Source organism: Kwoniella bestiolae, chromosome 6 (assembly GCF_000512585.2).
Source record: "Kwoniella bestiolae CBS 10118 chromosome 6, complete sequence".
Classification (NCBI taxonomy): domain Eukaryota; kingdom Fungi; phylum Basidiomycota; class Tremellomycetes; order Tremellales; family Cryptococcaceae; genus Kwoniella; species Kwoniella bestiolae.
Window position 1 is genome coordinate 766049 of NC_089246.1, and position 15690 is coordinate 781738.

The 15690-nt window shown below is 46.6% G+C and overlaps 4 protein-coding genes across 4 annotated transcripts; 1 reads left to right on the forward strand and 3 right to left on the reverse strand.

Moving 5' to 3' along the window:
- Positions 1–131: 131 nt before the first annotated feature.
- I302_107481 (uncharacterized protein) lies at positions 132–1246 on the forward strand (the record flags this gene model as incomplete). The annotated part of the gene is made up of 4 exons (XM_019193387.1): positions 132–417; positions 492–766; positions 914–1017; positions 1144–1246. 4 exons carry the CDS (start codon positions 132–134, stop codon positions 1244–1246), a joined length of 768 nt encoding a protein of 255 aa, XP_019044864.1.
- A 3131-nt stretch (positions 1247–4377) lies between these two features.
- On the reverse strand, positions 4378–4840 carry I302_107482 (uncharacterized protein; the record flags this gene model as incomplete). The annotated part of the gene is made up of 2 exons (XM_019193386.1): positions 4378–4494; positions 4604–4840. 2 exons carry the CDS (start codon positions 4838–4840, stop codon positions 4378–4380), a joined length of 354 nt encoding a protein of 117 aa, XP_019044863.1.
- A 6072-nt stretch (positions 4841–10912) lies between these two features.
- Positions 10913–12371, reverse strand: I302_107483 (uncharacterized protein; the record flags this gene model as incomplete). The annotated part of the gene is made up of 3 exons (XM_019193385.1): positions 10913–11232; positions 11332–11826; positions 11921–12371. 3 exons carry the CDS (start codon positions 12369–12371, stop codon positions 10913–10915), a joined length of 1266 nt encoding a protein of 421 aa, XP_019044862.1.
- A 422-nt stretch (positions 12372–12793) lies between these two features.
- On the reverse strand, positions 12794–15115 carry I302_107484 (uncharacterized protein; the record flags this gene model as incomplete). Its single annotated transcript, XM_065870467.1, has 15 exons — positions 12794–12834; positions 12888–13096; positions 13151–13241; positions 13308–13367; positions 13421–13553; positions 13609–13617; positions 13678–13701; positions 13756–13944; positions 14026–14032; positions 14090–14175; positions 14230–14275; positions 14331–14458; positions 14575–14701; positions 14838–14845; positions 15008–15115. The coding sequence occupies 15 exons, from the start codon at positions 15113–15115 to the stop codon at positions 12794–12796; spliced, it is 1266 nt and encodes a 421-aa protein (XP_065726539.1).
- Positions 15116–15690: the final 575 nt, after the last annotated feature.

Genomic DNA, 15690 nt, shown 5'->3' on the forward strand with positions numbered 1-15690 from the left:
GGAGGGAGCCGAACAAGCAACAACATGAAATACGGACCGGATTAGCAGGAAGATAGATAGCTTGACACTCTCGAACAAACCATTGTAAGCAATATACTCGTAGTATAGAATAGTATATATAGTAATATAATATGCCAACATCATCACCAGTCATCATACTCACCGGCGCCTCAAGGGGACTAGGTCTCGCCGTCCTTCGAATCCTATTGACAAAGCACAATGCAAGGGTCGCTACGCTCTCGAGGTCATTATCAAGCGAATTACAAGGTGTAGCAGATGAATTTGGGAAAGATAGGGTATTACCCATCCAAGGTGATGTGGGCAAACCGGAAGATAACGTCAGAGCTGTAGATGAGACAAGTAAGAAATGGGGTCGGATAGATGGGTTGATACTCAATGCTGGGACAATTGAGCCTAGTATGTCCCATCACCTTCTAGTTTTCTTCTTACGTATGAATAGCCGGTGTTGATCCCCATACTCGGTACTCTAGAGAAGATCGATTCCCTCCCTACTGAAAGCCTAGTCCCATACGTTCAGACCAACCTCCTCTCCACGATATACCTCGTTCAACCTGCTTTACCGTACCTACGCAAATCCAAGGGGAAAGTGGTCTTGATTTCTTCGGGAGCAAGTACGACGGGATATCAGGCGTGGGGGTTGTACTCCATGGTCAAAGCTGGTATGAACAGTTTGGCTAGGACTTTGGCTGCTGAGGAGAAGGAGAACGGGGTAGGGGTGTATGCTATAAGGCCTGGGATGGTTAATGTGAGTACATTCGAACCTTTGCTTGGGCCAAATGCAGGATAGTAGCTAAACTATAACCCTTTCTTCTACTGTAGACCGATGTAAGCACACTACGATAATTGAGAGGAAAATCATAAATAAGATTATTGATGATTGATATGTCTCTAGATGCAAGCCCTCCTACGAACCGACGGTCCAGCAGCGATGCACCCCGACGAGATGGTAAAGTTCCAATCAGCTTATGAGAAAGGTGAACTCCTGGCTCCAGAACAGTAAGTTCATCTCTCAGTCTAATTCTGCCGCATGCCTCGACCCCGACTTACTCAGACGGATGTACTTGGCTGCTGTTCCTCATGTCGTTGGGACTCACATGAGCTAATTGTTTCGATCTCATGTAGACCCGGAACGGTGATAGCTGGCTTGGCGATCTCTGGGCCTCAAGAGCTCAGTGGGGAGTATATAAATTGGTCAGACGATAGATTACAGTCATTTAGACAGTAGATCCATAACAATGCATATCTAAGGGAGCGAAAGTTCAACTTCATCTCTGATTGTCAAGGCATCCAAGAGGTTTGTAGAGACCACCAGAATACCACGTGTCCCCCTCCGCTACTCCCACCCGCACACAATTGCAGGTCTACTAAATCAGTGAGCTGTAATGGTAGAAGCATGAAAGGTGATTTTATCATTCTCAGGATGGTCCTTGAAAATATCTTGGGCCTCACCTTGCAAGTTATTGACCGTGTCATTGAACTCGAGCGAGTACATCCGTTCGTCGAGAGCGCGATTTCCATGAGACTATCGAGCTGGGTCAACCACGGGGCTAAATGCTGCAGAATAGGGCAGAACTCACAGGACAAGTGAATCCGCAAAAACACCAGTCTTTCAAACTCTCCTCAAATTGGGTGACTTCCAAGCAAGAACAGTGATGGTATTTGAGAGTCACCGTGTTGTTCTCCTCTATCGAAATTACATCGACAATCTTTCGCACTGATTCCAAGTTGGAAGCCTTTTTGCGATTAATTGAGGAGGTGCTGAAGCAAGATCTCCGGGCATCACCTAGGCCCATTCGGCTCTTGCAGTTCGAACATCGCTTTATCATTGAGGCCATTGTGATCAGTTGAGATTATCGTCAAGATCTACTTCACGACTAGTCATGCAGAGATGATAGGAAACGGACTGAGGGACAGCAAGACACAGTATTCATATCCCTCAAACCTCACTGACAAAACGCTTTCGACAAAATGCGGAATCGCCGAAAGATATGCTTGAACAAAGGTGAAAGAGCGGAACTTAGTCATTTGCATAACCCGGTGCTTCGGGTATAGTACCAGGCTGTGCGGGGTCAAAGGATCTGAAATATTCAGACGATATCTTACCCTTGTGCTCAGTTCTCAAACATGAATGCACTTCTAGGTCTTGCGTTACTGTGAAACACATCGGGGTTTGTCATCTACTGTATGATCAGTGCTTCTCTCAACAATCCCAGCCCAATCTGAAACGGAAAGGCGGAAGTTCATCAGTTCTTGCAGGCTCATTACGCCCCGATAACATCGCTTCAGAACCTCCGGGCAACCAACTACTCAGATGAATCCGAAGCGTTGTCATCTTAGTAGAGGAGATGGTGACCAGTTTCTCCGCCTCAATCCTTGATGAGATCACGTCGAATCACCGAAAGAGGCGATGCACGAGAAGAGTCGGAAATCACTGCCATAATCGGCTCTACCGACCGTCGGAAATGAAGTTAGTCTGTCATTTCTCTGACTCTGTCAATGGATATCTGCGAGAATCTCGTGGTCTTTTGGACCGTCATACGAGGCTTTACAGCGGCATTGGTGATACAAACCTTGTCTTGACATTTTTGCTCTTCCTGGTCATTTCACCATGCATTTCTTACATCAAAGAAGGAAGGTCCGAGGAAATACTTTGGGACTTTGCTAGACATGGATGGATCTGCTTATCTCATCGGTGCCACGTCTCATCGACGGAAGCGTAGAGGTCGACCAGACGCGAACTTACAATATACAGTCGGTAAGGTCGAGATGAAACCATACCATCTCCTTAGGGTTGTCAAGCGGGTGCGACAAGACAGTAAGAACTGTAGATAAGAAGGAAATAAGTAGGGGTGAATCTCAAATTAAGTTAACTTAGTGAATTTGCGTTCTCCGTGAGATCAACAAGGGAGAACGACCGAGGCCTAGAAGTCAAGTGATAAAGGACAGAGTGGTATAAGGATATGTACGTCAAAGACCAGTCACCTTGCTACGTCGCATCAGAAGAGAATTCGAACATGTTTGCTGTAGTTTTTTTGACTCCACACGCCGGAATGTGGTCCGCAAGCGCAGCAAGAACACCGCCTCTCATTTCAGAGTCAAACGACTACCTGATACTCATCAGATCTGCATGACAAACATTTATGTACCAGTTGCGAGATGCGGGGAACGTGGATCGTTATGTTCCATTCGTCAGGTACATCACATCAGCGAAATTCGAACCCCGGTGACGATCCCGCAAAATACTTGGGTTGAGTGATTCCGACCGTGACCTCTTCCTGATTCTCCAGACTACTCACGATAAGGTGGGCGACTTCGTCTGAAGGCCTAACCGACCAAAAGTACCACTTTTCGTCTGTTGCAGAACACTCAGGAGAGCGTGTTGCATTTTTATCTGTGAGGTTGCTGCTAAGAATGTGCGTTTCGCTGACATGAGACGGGTTCTGACGGCCAGAGCACAAGAGGCAATCAGTATGGCAGCTTCGAGCCCCCATTCAATATTCTATAAAGAGGAACGTACTGGGCACAATAGATGACTCCAGTACCCTTCAGCAACTGGCTCATCTGAGATCCATTTCGAAATAATTACCACATTGGCAGAACCGCAATCAAATAGCCGACCCCGGAGTTCGCATCCTTTATTCTCATTCAGTCGTGATGCCATCTGGAGCGATAGTTCTTCTGATCGGTGTGCAAATAGCATGTCTCGCTCCAAAAGTTTTCCACACTTAGTACATCTAGTCCCTGCTTGTTGACCGGAGGGGCACAGATCGTTTCGTTTGTAGGTAAATGTTATGAAACTGTAAAGAGGCGGTGACATGTCAGGTAGACGAAGGGTTTACGACTGAGAGGCTCTTGTTGTATAGTTGACACAGAAGTCGAACGCTTGTGGAACATAAAGTCTGAGGAAGGAAGGCTGTAACCTGAGAGAGTGCTAGATATGCTGCTGAATGAGCTGTGACTGCCGGTGGCAACAGAGAACGTCACATAAGCTAAGACTCGTATACTCAAAGGAGGTGCTTCAAAGGATGAATGCGTCGGTGGCGGACAGCTTTTACTCTTCGACTCAACGAGACTTCTCTTGTTCAGAATCACCATGTGAAGAGTGTTTCGACATAGTCAAAGAACCGAGTCCGTCTCACAGCCAGTGCGTATGGCGGGGTTTGACGAAGCTACCATTCAAAAGCCAGGGGGTTCGACTCGAAAATAAAGTGTTTGTAATATCACACTACTCAGCTTCCTAATCATACTTCCCCCTCGTCAGTTTGCATGCTCTGCAACATCTTTGGATCTGGAAACTATGGCAATTGCAATCGAAACTAACTCAAGCGCATGACATCGTCAATATTGGGTGATATCCTATCTTTTTCCCTCGTACACCAGACTATACGCCGTAAATCCAAATTTCTCTTCTTTGAAACTGTCATTGATCCACAGATCGGCAGTGATGGAAGCTAGTTTCTTGATTTTGGGGTGCTAATAACCTGTAAGCTTGCAGTCGGAACACCTAGGATTCTGCACATAATCCTCAGCACCGTATATCGCCCTGTAGATGAGAGGCAAAATGCAGTGATCACTCACTCACCGGACATGATATCTGAGTCGACAGCTTTTCCACCACGCTTTCATCTCGAGGGACATTGCCCACAACGACGACACTCCCACACTTTTCGAATCGACCTACCAGATACGTGGGTATATCGTTGTCTGCCAACAAGTCTTTAACATGTTCAGCGGAATAGGTGTCCGCTGATGACGGATTGAAAGCCATTGGCCGCCTTATGACTGTCATTTTGTATTCTTGCGACTGAGACGCAGACATCTTGGTAGTTCAGAGGGTACTTAGAGTGCTTGATTCAGCAATGTAGGAAAGACGACGGGAGCGCTAGAATAGATTCTGGAGCTCATGACGATGCGCTGTTTATGTAGGGGAGCGGCGGATGTCGATCCATCTTCCACCGCATCGGAGACGGACGTCACGATCGTGCTGACTTTCCCAAGCTTCCTTTCTTAGTGACTTCCGACAAGCGAGCAAAATAGAAGAAGGCTCTGACAGAGTACGGTTATTACCTGATCGAGACTAATCATGACTTTCTGAGAGTGATAGCTATCATCTTCTCTGTGATGTATCTCACAGGATTCGCCGCTTGACCTCGGAGCCTTCTTAGGCTAAAATTTGCCACTATTTGCATCAAGCGAAATCCTCTATATCGATCGCCAATGGAATTACCAATAAAATCCAAGTTTACGGGATAGTAACAACTGAGATAAGCTCGCCACTGCCGCACAGTCGCAATCAGCACACCCGACCTGTATCGCAGGATAACATAATCAACGCCGCAACTGGAGATTGGGATGGAAGGATCATTGCTCTCTTCACCAGTCTCATCCTGGGGAGTGTCAATTCTTGTTTGACTTTTTCTGCTATACTGTATCGCCTTTGACATGCAGGAAAAGGGAGGCCAAGGGTGAATCAACCTTCCATCCGGGTCATTCTAGTGGGAAGTATAAGCTGAATGCAAGTGCACTGGCCTTTACTGCAACATGACATTGATCTACGTCCACTGCCAATCTCCAAGGTCTTTGCCACATCATCGAAATCCAAATGCTGGTAATGATCTTTCACGGGTGTCCAGAGGTTCGAAGATTGCAAAAGCGACGTCCTCGTTCATCTCTAAACCCTCTAAGACTAAGTCAGCAGCTCTTCGTGAAAGATCATACGGACCACATGTCCATTCTTCGTCTGCCCAAGAAGCACAAAATGAGCCGTTTGCCCGCGTGTCTGCATTGCCGTTGTTATGTGACGGGTTCTGCATATCACGATGTCACAGTGTCAGTACGGTTGGCGGAAGTGCAAGTCAAAAGGCTACACACCGGGCATGAAGAACGGTCACGATAGCCCCTCGAATTGTCACGATCTGAAATCTCTCTGGTACCCACAATATTGACTGAGCCACAATAGAACTTGCGAATGTAATAATCGCGCTTCAGGCCTTCTTGCAAGCGAGGTGCAATCTTGTCTGATAGAGCGAGAGCTTGATGCAGTGCGAGCTGGCATCCGTATACGGTTTGCCCACATTGAATACATCTGGTTCCCGATTTTTGCTCAGAAGGACACAGATTGCGCACATCGAAAGTGAGTGTTGTGTATGAGCTGCAAGGAGACAGTGACATATTCGGTAAGTTGGAAACTGGGGCAAACAATGACAGTCATGGGGAGTATGCGAAGAACACCATGTAGTGCGAGCACGAAAAGGAGAGGTCCAACAGGTCCACAAAATCTCTGGTCATATGTATATCAATGGACATGCTGATAATGCCAGTGGAACGGGTGGCGTCACGGCTGCACCTGAAAATCTGATATAAAGGAGGTGTCTGTGAGAGGAAGGGTACATCAAAGGTAATTCACGTCTCAAAGGAATTGAAAATGAGAACACTCTTCACCTGATTCGATAGTCATTGTCGTCATGAGTCCAGACCATCTTCAGGCAGCACAGCTGTCCTCGTGAAACCACGAAATGCTTTCTTCCACCTCCGGCCTCGGGGAGCATGTTGTAGTAGAGGTGCTTCTTAAGAAATCACTTCTTTACTTGAACATCATACTGCAGTTATCTATCTTCAGTGACTTGGATGACAAGGTCTCGTCCACGCCCTAGTTTATTGAGAGCTAGGTTCCAGGCTGTCTGATGTATTATCTGACTGAATATCAGTCGTCGAAGCAGAATCTCAAGCAACGGTTTGTGGCACCTCATGGAATATCCGGGCGCAACTCTCAATAGCATCATAATCTCGCACCAATCTTCGCCATGTTGTCATAACATGGCATATCAATACATGCACTGCGGCAAGAAACACCTCCTCACTGACACTTTGCAAAACCCATCACAATGGCGTACAAAGTTGCTATAATGCTGTCAGTGTGCGAGTGTTATGAATTCGCTTTGTAGGAAGCAGTATAAACTTTGATCCTCCGTAGAGGCTTGCCCGCAAGACCCGCAAGACCTTCGGAGATCCATTGAGCTCCACGAGTACTGGCAGCATCTTTGGACGTACAGTAATCGCGTTCGGTGATGTCTCCAGGTCCGTGATCCTTATCCTTTCGAGACACCAATTAGCCAAGTCTACCTCGAGAATACTATTGAGCAGATGCGTAAGATACTTGCAGGGCATTTGATTTCCTTCAACACATTACTCAGAGCGTCATAATTGTTTGGCACATCAGCGATAATGGTAATCCCCATACAAGACCCATATCTAGCTAAAAGGTACTGGGTACTGTTGCCCTTCAAGGAACTGTGCACCCGATCTTTCAAATGCGTCGAGAAGTCGGTATATAAAGACTTGGATCCGGTAGAATACGTTCCGGATTGAGCAGACATGTTGTATCTCAGATCACTAATACAGTCAAGATGGTACGATGGCAAGTGGTGTAGTGAATGAGCAGAAAACTAAAAGCCTTTGTTATGCGCTTGTCAATGTATTTATACATGGATAGAGCAGTGTCGCCTCTCATTTCTGACTCATCCAGTATTCATGCTCGGTCTTCTCTGATGGCCTGTGGGTGATGTGTTTGTCGTTCTCCTTTACTCTTCCCGAAGTCACAACTCTTCTGGTGGCACTGCACAAAGGCTGAAAAGTGAATCATCGAAGGCCGTAACAATCTACCAATGACACCTCGTCAACTCCTCTCGTGCAGTTTTGGAAGTCCATTTACCCCAAGAGAACACCGATTGGAAGGCTGAACCCACAAAAAGCTACAGATTATATAGCGCCGCACGCGATCTTCATTCAGTGGCTTATCACTTTATACACACCTTCGGCGAGATGCCCCTATATCCCCTTATAGAACCGGTGAAATGTAGGATCCCTTTCGCTCTCCGCAAGTGAACAACCCTGTGTGACTTAATTCCGCTAATGCTCTGTCAAGATCATGTTGAAAATGTGTATATAATGCATGAATAGAGAAGAGAGTAGAAGTAAGATACAATATGAAAATTTGATAGGCCCCTACACCGACCATGTATGTCCGAGCATCTCAAGTCATATTTGACTCTGCTAACAGATCAAGTTTCATTGCCAGTGAAAAGTTCACGGTGCTGTGACTCTAATTTCTGAAGGGGCGAGTTGGAGCTCGGGTTTGCACGGCCAAGAACTGCTCAGAGAACGAGCGAACAAAGGGACACGTGCACAGTATGGCTTTTCGCTCACAGAAGATCTCACCCAGGTTGATGATTTCAATAAGTTGCAGTCTTTTGTACCGGCCAAATGGCAATATAACCACAACTCGAGCATCCTTGAATGAGATTAGGCTGGACAGAAAGAGTCTGGTGGTGAATGGCAGCTCATCGATCTTTTTTGGGATCCTATCTGCTCGTCGTCACACCTTATTTTCATATGTCGTTCGTGTAGACGACAGGACGCACACATACAAGCTCCCACTGGGGAATGCTTCGTACATGGATTTTAGAGAAAATTCAAAATTCGGAACGACTGCCTAAACTGCCAACCTATCTCTCTCTTCAACAAATTAACCGAAACCGAAATGCCGGTTTCTCTGCAAAAGACGCGACATTTCATAATCGCAATCCGAATGTCTTGATGATTTTTCAAGGCTTTGGTGACCATCTCCACGGCTGCGGTAGTTTGGAATCTCGGTGACAATCCGATGCTTCGACGTCTGAAAACGAGATAGCACATCGTTGTGAGCGGGATCGTGAGGCCCCCCTGACTTATACCTTCGCCACCGTAGTCTACAATTACAGCTGAGTCGCGTCGCTCAAAGTCTCTTTCCCCATTCACACCGTCCGCAGCACGAAGGTCAGTTCCGAAGACGAAGTTGGAGGTAGCCGATATCGACTCAATGGGCACGGTACGACAACAAGGGTTTACTATCTCATTACTCGAGTGAGATTTGGGAAGAAGCATTGATCTTGGATGATTCATTCACGGGTCGAATCTGGCTGCTGGACTGCGAACTTTGGACAAATTCTCTGGGTTCGTATATCGATCGAGCGGGGTAACATGAATCTTGGATCTCATACACAACTATTCATACCTTGCATGATGAGTCCTCTTATCTAGTCCTCAAATTAGCCATTTGTGGGAACTCGTACATGCTTCAGAGGTTTCTGGGTTTCGTGTCTTGGCCTCCCAATACCTAATTTGTAGATTCCCTTTTGTCAAAGTGCTTAGTCCTGTCTTCGCAGGCTATCACATCGTGGTCTTTTTCAGTAAACTGTCACTCGAACCGTTACAGCCAGTCGAATCATTAGTCATATGCAGTACAGAGGCAGACGAAATCGCACACGGATGCATGCAACAAGCACCTGTTTCTCAGTGCGGCTGTCAAAATGAGAAGGAGAGACCTGATTTTGTTGGTTCGTCCGCACACCGGATAAAGCATGTTTTCATTCTCTGCACTCATTGCATGAATCTAGACTTCCAGGTAAATACGATAGGAATGTGCACATGTAGAAACTCGATCCATGGAGAACACGGACATTGAATGTGCCGCTTCACTTAATACCACGCGGTCTATTCATCAGCGGAACTCAAATGCGGGTGAGAATTTGTCGCAATCAATGGGCATCATGAACCGAAGACTGAGTTCTTCACGACCTCTCTCGAAACCGTCCAAGATGAGTAGAGCAGCTTTTCGTGCAGGACTATAATAAGTATGACTCCAGCGCATACGTTCTGATCGACAAAGCGAGAGAGCGTCTGTGCTACCACCGTTGCTCTCGTGACCGACGAAGTCGGTGTCGTTGGTATGTGACCGGTTCTACATGCCCAGATTAGGGCGGAAGAAAAATGATCAGCACATCGAGCTAGGATGCCGTTGCTTGAGGTGACATACCGGACATGAAAGGTTATTCCAATGCCATTCGAGCATCTCTCGCTCTGAGGAGGGTCGCTCGGTAGACAGGATGTTGACCGAGCCGCAACTGAACCAGCTAACCAGATACTCGTCACGGAATTCGTCAGTCAAATGACTTGCCATCTCCGTCGTTAATGCTTGAAGCCGGTGCCACGTGAAATTATGTTCTATAAGTTCTCCGCATTTGGTACATTTGGACCCAAATTGTTGCTCTGATGGACACAGGTCCGTCTTGCGAAAGGTAATTATCTTCGATGGATACAGAGCGGCAGACATGTTGGATAATAACAAAAAGGTATAACTGCAATGTAAATTATAGTGTAGTCGAAAGTAGGATATATTGAAAGGCAGAATCCTATGAATGATTAAAGGCTGTGTGGCCACCTGAGTTGAGAGTGAAGCACCGCAATTTGACATCCGCCTTACTCAGACACAGGCTCCAAATGTAAGCTACACCGTCCAACAGAGGCTGACTTGGAAGGTCCTTTCCTTTATAAACTATTCTGTCCATCACAGTGCCAGACCCTCTTCAGCTAATACAGGTTGAAAGTTCAGAAAATACCCTCACGTATCTACCTCGATTCTCAGGCTCTTGAGTATCTTGACTGATTGTCCTAAACGGAATGCTTCTCAAGTCCAGACCGGGACCTCTGGGTGGCATGCTCGACTCCAGTCTTACTTGGTCCCGATCGTATTTGCTTTTAGTCACCTTCTTGACAAGAAGCCCCTTGGTTACGCGTTCGCAAGTCCCTGTATCGAAGGCCCCGCTTGTGGCAGCACAGAGTTATAGGGAGGATAGCAAAGGGTGACAACACCGATGGAGGCATGTCATTATAGCACCGTAATTACTGTGTGGTCAGTCGTACCGCAACGTACCCGTAAAATGGTCGAGCTGCTCGAACAGATAAAGTGAGCTGGCCTGATTGTCTTGTGAAAAGACTGAATATACAACATCGATACATGCCAGACCAGTACAACTGCTTAGCGCTGGACCGGACTAAGTGAAGATAATCATGTTTATCCGGGTCCCTCACCACCCACGAATCCAGCAAACCACCTTGCAACCCCCTCAACCCTCCTGATCCCAATCTCGCTTCTACCCAATCTCAAATCGGGTCTCAACATCTTATCTTCAAGTAACATCCTCCCTCTCGCTCTTTCCTCACCTACATTCATAGATGCACCTACCCTATTGGGCGGTTGATAGATATAGTCGTTCCGTGAGGATGATTCATATCGAGGTAAAGTCCTGTATAGAATTGTGATCTTTGGTGAATGGTGAGGTGAGATTGAAATATGTGAGGGTTCCTTGGATGTTGAGGATTTATGTTCGACATCTACGCATATATTGTAATTAGGTTATGAACACTCGATGGTCGTGGGAGTTCATTCCACACCTTTACAGGAAGAAAGCATCACTAAAGAGATAGACTCACTCTCCAGCAACACCACATCCCCCCTCCTAATCCTCTCTCCAAATTGCACCGCACAATCATCCCACAACCGCACTATACTCGTCAGCGCCCCCTCCCCAGGGCCAGGCTGAGCAGTAATCGTCCATTTCCCAATACTCAAAATCCCCGCCTCCTCCCGATCTATCATTCTTCTGGTGGTCCCCACCGGGGCTTTACGCTGTCTCTGCACCAGCGGTTCAGTAGCCAGTACACAAACGATCACCGAACACAGCTGTTTTCCCCTTGACGTAGATGTCAGAAGGGTGGATAGTGTAGATAGCTTGTGTAAGGGGATTGACCATCTGGGTAAGTTTGAGACAGAGGTATTACCGGGGTTGGTGAGGAGTTGACTCTGACTTGGGAATGAGGTTGTTGTGGTTGATAGTGAATCGAGGGATTCTTCCTGGGATTCTCTGGTTGAATCATGAGTTGGAGGAGCGGAGGGGTATATCTGAGGAAGAATTTGGAGTAGAGAGACTAAGGCGCACAGCGTGGTGTCAGGCCAGCAGGTGTAAGAGTTGCAAGTGAAATTCAGAAGAGATTGTTGTGTTCATGTTCATGGAGGACTTACTTGACTGTCTGGTAACTCGCTTAGATCGTCTTCTACCCTTTTCCACCTCGAAATCCTTGACAATAACCCTTTCTTCCTCCTTTTCTACTCCCTGTTGGATGATAGGTTCATCCTCATCCTCTGTCTCACCGACATCTTTCGGCACTCCTTCGTCTGAGATTACAACATTCCCTTGATCCTGCTGATCACCATCATCTTCATCCCTTGCTTGCCTCTTACCCAGTATCGTACTCCTCTCCAAGCTCTCTAAACCACCTTGACTGAACTCTATCCACGTTGTCGACTTTCTATCGAGTCGACGTCGGAGTGATAGCGATTGTGATGGGTCTTGTGAGTGATCTATAGATGCCGTACTCAGTTTTTGAAATTTCAACTTCAATTTTGGGTCGTCATCTGAGAATGGTATTGGTGCCAGGATAGGAGGTGGGAGAAACACTTGGTAGCATGTCATATTGTCGGCATCTTGATCACAATCTCCCTTGAGCTTGTATCGCGTGGAGATGGTAGTATGAGCTTGAATGATTGTACAAGCGAGTGAAGTAACTATGTTAAGAGTAGTCACCCAGCAAGAGCACAAGCACAACATGGTGTTGATGTCCATCTGGTTCCGTATTTCCGTCGGAATCTACTGGTACTGTGGGTCATTGCGACCTGGCTCAATCGCTCAATCCCAATTCTGGTTCGTGGTTTACATGACATCGATTTCATAACATGAAAGTGATCATCCAGACTACCTAAGGTAGAATGGAATCAAAATACAAAGAATAAGAAACCATTCATCATCATCAATAAATCACCATCATCAATTCATTCTCCATTCATCCAAGCCAAACCAAAACAGTAATCCTTCAAAGGAGGTTTTGTTGATGTGATCTAGTGACCACCACCCATACCACCCTTCAAGTTGTCGTATTCTGTAGAAAGACAAGGTCAGTCGAAAGCTTTGATGAGTGATAGACAAACTTACTACTGTGAGGGTATCTGAGCTCGTTCTCTCTCTTTTCCAATTGACCAAGATTGTTGTGGACGACCTTGACAAGGTTGTCAGAGCTTTGAAGAGATTTGTCGCCAGAGAGTTCCCAGAACATAGCGCCACCGAGGTTTTGCTTCTTGATGTATTCAGCTTTCTCCTTGGCGATTTCGGGAGTGTCGAAGCTGATCAATTCTCGCTTGTGGCTAAAAGATCAAGTCAGCCATGCTTGCCCACGAGATGATACGGGGCACACTCACTTATCATAACTGAAGGACGCTCCAATATGAGTATCGTTGTGTACCTTGGCGCCGGCAAGGGGAAGGTCTCTGTAGACTCTTGTGGAAGAACCTTTAACGAAGCATACCATCGTCAGTATTAAACCTTCCGAAGACCATTGGAGAGGAACGCACTCACCATGGAACGGCTTGCCGATACCCTCGGTGTTCTCGGAGGTTCTACCGTAGAGAGGGATACCTAAAGGATTAGCGTTATTAGCGGTGCAACCTAAGCTTTGTGATGCCACTGACCGATGACCAGTTTTTGAGGAGCGACACCATGGACCTCGTATGCCTTGACCGCTTTCTCAACAGAAAGATCTTGAGCGTTGGTGCCCTTAAGATTGGCTTGGTGGTCCGCGACTTTGCTCCAAGAGCCAGCGAACTGAAGGAAAAGTCAGAATCGGTTAAGGTCGAGCACCAAGGGGAGTATCGCTCACATCGTAGGCCTGCAAGATCAGCGTCAACAGATGCGATAACATTGTAAACAAGAAGAGTCTGCAACTCACCATCAAGTTCCAGAAGTCCAGGTTCTAAAGATGAAGAGAGTTAGCTCGATGCTACCACGGGTCATGAGATTGGCTTACTTGATTCATGTCTTTGATATCCAAGTGCTTGATGTTATCGTCACCACAGGGGGCGGCAACGGAGAGGAGGTATTGATTTCTTGGTTGTTGGTTCTTTTGAGCGAGAGCGTTGAGGTCGGATCGAAGTTCTTTGATGAGTCGAGCGTAATAACCACCTTGTTGTGTGTTCTTGGGGGATTCGAAGTCGACCTATACAAAGATGAGCGAGTCAGCCAGGGTCGTAGATCAGTCCGGAAATGGATCGGTGAGTGAGTAGGACAGAACTCTTACGTCGATTCTGAGAAGGGGCACCGAATATCAGCAGCGATCGCGTGAGTTAGGGGGATCGACTAACCCATCAAGACCACAATCTTCAACGATCTTGACTGCACTTTGGACGAAAGTGTTTCTCCAGTGGATGTATTCGATATTCTCGAAAGCCTGTTGAGTTAACATAAGTTAAGGAAGCTCAGGAAAGCAAGCCAATCAGCCTACCGAGGAGTATTTAGAGCCTCCAATAGAAAGCATGACCTTGAGGTTTCTATCACAAGAAGTCAGATCATATCACTTTGGTGCTGTGACCTACGGTGACTCACCTGTTGTGCTTCTTCATGAGGTAGAAGGCACCTAAACAGCCGTAGAGGTTCTTGCCGCCTTCGGTAGGGTCGACAGGAGCGACTTCACCTTGGGCAGCTTGGGCAGCGCCGGCGGGTCGGAAGTGTCTCTGCGTAGATGTGGTAAGCATGCGTCATTGATGGGTAAGAATGAGGTGAACATGAGAAGATGTGAGTAAATGAATTATGAGGAGGGTGACGAGTAAGATTGAACGGCGCAACCCACCTCGGTATCGGTATGAGGGTCGCTCAAGGCGACTTCACCAGTCTGCTTGTTGATCTTGGCGAACGCATAGTTGAGGTGGGTAAGCTCGTTAACGGGGACCATGGAAGGAGGGAAGTGGTTGGCACCCCTGTGGGAGGGATAACGTCAGCTGATACGATCAACTGTCGTGAAGGGGGGATGAGGCAGGGTGTGGAGAAGAGAAGAGGGAATAATGAGGGAAGGTGAGATGGATGATGAGGGAGGAGAATATCAGTAAGACTAACCAGTTGGTCTGAGTTGAGGTTGTCAGTAATAGTAAGTAACGATAACGTCAGCTCAACTCAGCACCTGTACTTCCAGAGGGTAACAGAGGGAGGGCGAAGAACAGAGGATGGGGATAGTGTAGGAGTACGGTAGTGGACATTGAGAAGAGAAGAGGTGAACTCGGACTCACAAAGTACCCGACCATTCGCTTACCATGGTTCACAATAGGAGGTGAGGGTGGTCTGACCTCGCCTTGGATGGAGGAGATGATACCACCGACGATAGGTAATTGGTCCATGATATATAAGAGTTAGAGAGAAGGTATAAGTTATACGAAAGAAGAAGAGTTTTGATATTTATTATATTGTATGTTATATTATAAATATCAAAAGTTGGGATGAAGAAAGAAAGAGAAATGAAAGATGGATGAAATTGAGAAAAGAGGGGTTTATATACCTTTTCATATCCCCATTTACAAGTAGAGTGGGGATGGGATGGGGTGAGTTGATCGGATCCGACGTGACTTGATAGTATGTCAAGTCAAGTGATTGGAGTTGACATCATCTCTCATCTTACGACACAGTCAAGGTGAATAGGATGAACGCACAGACCACTGAAAGAAGGTGGAATAGATATAATCGTTCGACGCACAGACATCCTTTGGGGGTCATCGCCACACGTTTAATCAGATCTCATTGGTCAGATTCAGTCATCAATCTCTTGCTCTGTTGATGTATCTCGTGATGCAAGTGAGCAGATCAGTACAAAACCCTGAGTGCATCTTAGTAGTTGAATCTGTAAATGACCTGCATGAAAATGTAATATATCCCGCACAGCAGTACCCTATAAGAGAAAATATCAACAAAGAAAGAA